The 5,131-nt window shown below is 58.4% G+C and overlaps 1 protein-coding gene across 1 annotated transcript in view; it reads right to left on the bottom strand.

Moving 5' to 3' along the window:
- Positions 1–5,131, bottom strand: part of DNAH17 (dynein axonemal heavy chain 17) — a 128,661-nt gene that overhangs the window by 69,408 nt on the left and 54,122 nt on the right. Inside the window, 4 exon segments of the mRNA XM_007959838.1 lie at positions 955–1,059; positions 2,013–2,169; positions 4,004–4,164; positions 4,538–4,828. Of these exon segments, the coding sequence (XP_007958029.1) occupies positions 955–1,059; positions 2,013–2,169; positions 4,004–4,164; positions 4,538–4,828 (714 nt within the window).

The following is a 5,131-nucleotide window of genomic DNA, read 5'->3' as shown; positions in this document are numbered from 1 at the left end:
GGGGGCTGGGGGCTAAGGGCAAGGATTTGGAAACTGGGGCCCGGAGGGTGGGGGCTAGGGGTTGGGTCTGGGTCCTGGGGTCTGGGTCCTGGGGGTTGGGGGCTGGGGCTGGGGGTGTGACCCCTTACAATTCTTGCTGTCTATGCACCCAAAAACAGGAGCTCTGGTGTCACAGTGCCTAAGGCACTTGACTGCTAACCGGAAGGTTGGTGGTTCAAACCCACCAGCCGCTCCATGGAAGGAAGGGGAAATCTACTTCCATAAAGATCTACCACGTTGGAAACCCAGTGGGGGTCACTAAGAGTCGGAATCAATTCCATGGCAGTGAGTTGGGTTTGGTTCGTGCACCCAAAGCCACTCCCAGCATTCTGTTAACAAAGGCGCTACAGCACTGTTGTGGGTTTGCTTGGTCACTGACTTTCGGGGGGCAGGTAGCTGCTACAGCAGTGGGCTTTGGGGTGCTCCCTTCTTGTATCTCCACCCCAGGCTCGCACTTGGGTAACAGCCGTGTGGGGTGACGGTGGCAGCGGTGAAGGGCAGCCAGCAGCAATCCTGTCCTCATGCCCTTGGACAGCCCTCCTCCCTCCCCCTTCATGCTGCTCTGTCCCAGCCACTTGTCTAACTGCTCAACTCCTATGCATCCTTCAAAGCCCAACCAGACTGATCCCTGTAAGAGTCCTCGGTCCTTCTCCTTCGTCCGTTTCATTTACAAATAAGCCCCCGTCTGAGTTTTATTGTCTGCATGTGTGTGAGCCTGCTTAGCTGGGGGCCTCCGGCTGACGGGTGGGGCCTCGCTTATCTTCGAGTCCCCCCCCCCCACCTCATAGCGCCTGGCATGTCCTGGGGTGAGGAGAGTCAGCGGGCCTGACTGCTTCTCTCTGGGTGTGAGATGGTGGGTAAGCTGGTGGCCCCTGGCTGGCAGGGTAGTTTGTCATCGTCATGGGCCCCACCCACCTGCACTGCAATCACGGACAGGACTTCCACAGAGATTCGGTTGAATTCGTCAAAGCAGCCCCAGGCGCCGGTCTGGGCCAGGCCCTTGTAGATGTTTCCACAGGACTAGGAAGGGCGGGTGGAGAGGCTCGTGTGGGAGGAGGGGAGGGAGGGGGGAGCGGGCGGGCCACCAGACCGTGGCAGCAGACTGAGGGCTAGATGGGGGCCCTCGGGGGCCCTGGGGGCCAGTGGGGGTTCTGGCTCCCCGTCCAGCATGGCTGATATTACGCGGGGCTGTGAGGGGCCTGATCCCAGGGCACCGTGACCTTAAGAGTGACAACTTTGCAGAAGTCCCCTTCTCAGACAAGCACTTGTGTCAAAGTTGACCCAGAACGTTTCGTGTGCACAGAGGTGGGGGTCCCTCTAAGGTGGGGGCTCATGGTGGGTGCACAGATGACCTTCCTCCAGCTGTTCAGCTCATTCCGCCCCCAGCCAGACCCTTCGTCAGCACGAGGGATTTCTGGGACTTCCAAGGGGTCCGACTGCACGGTTCACATTTCTCAAGTCCAGGAGGCTGAACCCTTTGGCCTTGACCTTCAGCAGGGGGTGCTGGCCCCATCCCCAGGCTCAGGATTCGTCTCTCGGGTTGGGGGCTCAGATGCAGATGGGGGGCCCTCTGCGGGCCAGGGTTCCTGATCTCTGACACTGCCCCTCCTCACCCACCAGACCCAGAAGTCACCCTGTCCTGCTGGCCCTTTGAGAACAGACTCTGCCCGACACCATCTCAGATGACAGATAGGCCCCTGCTCCTGCCGCCCTCCACCCCTGAAGGTTCCCTTTCCCCATAGCTCCCCATGAGAGGCGCTTGAAGGGTGAGAGGGGGTTTCCTCCGCAGGCAGGGGTCGCCACTCAGGGCTGGGCATGGAGTCGGGGAGCCACTTACAGACAGGGTCCCGGGAGCCATCAATAACAGAGTGGGGACATAATGCCTCTCCCAGGGAGCCGGGTGCAGGGCTCAAACATTCAGGGGTCCTGGGGCAGAGGGGCTGCCCCGCTGCCTCGGGGTCCCACGCACACACCTTGTAATCCATCTGCTCCGAGCAATTGAAGACGTACACCATGGTGCCCAGGGCCCGGCCCAAGTCCTTGGTCGTCTCTGTCTTTCCGGTGCCGGCCGGGCCGGCGGGGGCCCCGCCCATGATCAGGTGCAGGGACTGCGTCAGGGTTATGTAGCATCTGTAGGACACGGGCACTTAGCTCCGTGGCAGTGGCCCCGCTCACCCACAGCCACCCGCTCTCCCCACGGGGCTTCTGATCGCTGTTGGGGAGCTGTTGAGTAGATGCCGACTCCAGGCAGCCCACAGGACAGAGCAGGACTGCCCCACTGGCTCTGCCAGGCTGTGATCGTTATAGGAAGAGCCACAGTGGTTAAAGCGCCCCACTGCCAACTGATAGCTTGGCGATTTGAACCCACCAGTCGCACCGCAGGAGGAAGAAGAGGCAGTCTGGTCCTGTGAAGAGTCCAGCCTTAGAGACCCTATGGATCAGTTCTGCTCTGTCCTACAGGGTCGCTTGGAGTTGGAAGTGACTCTGGCAACATGCTGTGCTGTTTCATCTCTATGGGACCAGATCGCCTCCGGAGCCACTGGCGGGTTCACTCGGCAGCGGGGCACTTAACCATTGCACCAGCAGGGAGCCTTTGATTTCTGCAAGGGTCCACACCTGCTCAGCCCCGGGCGGCTCCAGGAGACTCGGGGACAGGCCGGCACAGTGCTTCACACGCCCCTGTCCCTCAGGGCTGCTGGTCACACAAGTGTTCCCCAGCAGCACCACCACACTGACCAAGGGTTTGTCCTGAACAGCTCTCCTCCAAGCAAGGGCTTTGGTGAAACCCAGTCCATGCACCTTACTGACCGATTCCCTGTTTGCAAACTCGCCTGCTCACTAAAGTTCTCAGTCCCCCAAATCTGCACTCATGGCGCTTTCCCAGTCACCCATGGACGTGCACTGAGTGGCCAGATCTGAGTGTCCCGACACGCGTGTTCCCAGCTGAGGTTGCACAAGGTTTCAGCCTCATGGTGCAGACAGGCATCTTCTCGTGCTCTGTTCACCCTTTTCCACCCTTTGCTGGTGACTCCCCATTTGAAATGGCCCTGGTGCAGGGCTGAAGTGCTGTCTTGTATTCTGGGGTGCAAGGAGCCTGTGACGTGCCTTATGGAGATGTGTGTGTCATGTCTGTGTCAGATCAGCTTCACTCGGTGCTGGCCATGACTTCAGTGCTAACGAGCCAACGACATACAGGTGTGCGTCGCTTCACACCTGACCATGTTCACGTCCACGGTCCCATACGGTTGCTTTTTTAAAGGATAGCAGTTCTCCCCCTAATGGTTTTAAAGACCCCAACTCCAGACTCTGGCAGCACCAGCCCATGAGGGATATGGGGTCGGGGGAGGCCGAGGACATGGCTCTTACTTAGGCTTTGGTGGCGGGGGCGGTGGGCCCAGGCTGCGCCTACTGCACAGCTGGTGGGACTGGGCGTGCCCCACCCCCACTTACTTCCTTCGGCTCCTGGCCCCACCTCTCAGCCACCGCTACTGCTGCTGCCCTGCCTATTCCTCCAGCAGCGGCTCCACCACTTTCTATTGTTTGTTTTAGTGGCAAATATTTTCGTTCTCCTTTTCTGACAGGTTTCCACCTTACACAGGTTCTGGCTTTTGAAGCTTTTACCACAGAACACAATTAGCTCCAATAACGGGAACTGACTGTGATTGGCTGAATCCCCAGCCAGCTCATGAGGGTTCATAAAACGTCATCCCTACCTTGCAGGCCTTTAGAGGACCCCCAAGACTACTCAGCTGATGTGACAACAAAGGCCCCACCCTGCTGGCGGCAGAGCCGAGTGCAGGCCCACCTGGCCCAAACCCAAGCCGTGGACAGTGCAGAGAACCACGGGGATGAGGCCAGAGAAAAGGCATCTTCTCGCCACACCTGGCTGGGGCAGGACAGATGGGGCTCCCTGTCAAGACATCCCTGGCCCCCAGCCCTGGGGCTGGGTGACCTGCCATCCCACCTGTCTGTGAGCGGGGTGATGACCAGCCGTGGCGTGTTGCCCAGGTACTCGTAGGAATACTGGATCTGGGCATCACAGATGTTTGCAAAGCAGTGTTTCTTCTCTTCGTCCCAGCGATGTCGGAGCTGAGACTGCCAGGTGAAGGCCTGGGAACTCTCCACCTGTGCAGACGGCAGGGGCCCTTCGCGTTGGCCAAGCGAAACGGGAGCCAGGCATGGCGGGCAAAGGCCAGCTTGCCCCAGCCCAGTGCCCTGGCCCTCGGGGGACCATCCCTGGCCCACACCCAGCCCACAGCACTGCATCTTGCTACAGGACGAACGCCGCTCATTGAATCCTCACATGCCCACCACTGCGACACAGCAGGGGGGAGTCCAGTCGGGGGGTGAGGCACCGGTGCTGCCGCCAACACAGCTGAGACAAGTCCTTTCTGCTGCCTCCCCAGAAGAGGAGGCAATAGGGGCTCCAGTCCTTGGACTCCTGGCCCCAGACCCGATTCCTGGCCCTCCCGCCCCCTGGGGATATGGCCGCCCGTGCCTTGGCAGTGATCATCTTGGCTACTACGTCTCGTGCGTGCACGTCGATGGTGCAGATGGTCATGATCTTCATCCTGTCGCCCGCATTGAGGCTTCCAATGAGCAAGGTGATGAGTGCATTCAGCTGGCTGATCTGTGGGAGAGAGGGCATATTTACGAGATATTGTGTAGTGTCAGTCACATTGTACCCTGTCACCTGCTGGATGGCACCTGGGCTGTGTATCAGTGCTGTGGGAGAGCTGAGATGTGGTGCCCACCACCAGGGAGTTCAACAATAAGAAACAGAAGAGTTCTTCATTTTGATAAAGGAGTCTATAGCAGAATCCTGATCAAAAGGGGGGGGGGAACGTAGAACAGAACTTCTAATATCTCATGGGCTCCAGACTTCCTGGAGCCATGGAGGCTGGATGAATCCACGAAACTATCATCTTGAGATAATCTTTAAATTTTAAACCTTAAGCCAAAAATATACACTGAAGTTGTCTTTAAACCAAATAATAGTTTAGGTCACCTAGTAACCAGTGCCTGCCTTGAGTGCTGTGCTCTTTCAATGATCTGCCTCTATGAGACCAAACTGAGGACAGCAACTCAAAAC

The sequence above is a fragment of the Orycteropus afer genome, unplaced genomic scaffold (assembly GCF_000298275.1).
Source record: "Orycteropus afer afer isolate SDZICR_OR568_19922 unplaced genomic scaffold, OryAfe1.0 scaffold00018, whole genome shotgun sequence".
Classification (NCBI taxonomy): Eukaryota; Metazoa; Chordata; class Mammalia; order Tubulidentata; family Orycteropodidae; genus Orycteropus; species Orycteropus afer.
The sequence above is the reverse complement of the archived record's forward strand: the minus strand, read 5'-3'. Positions and strand labels throughout refer to the sequence as shown.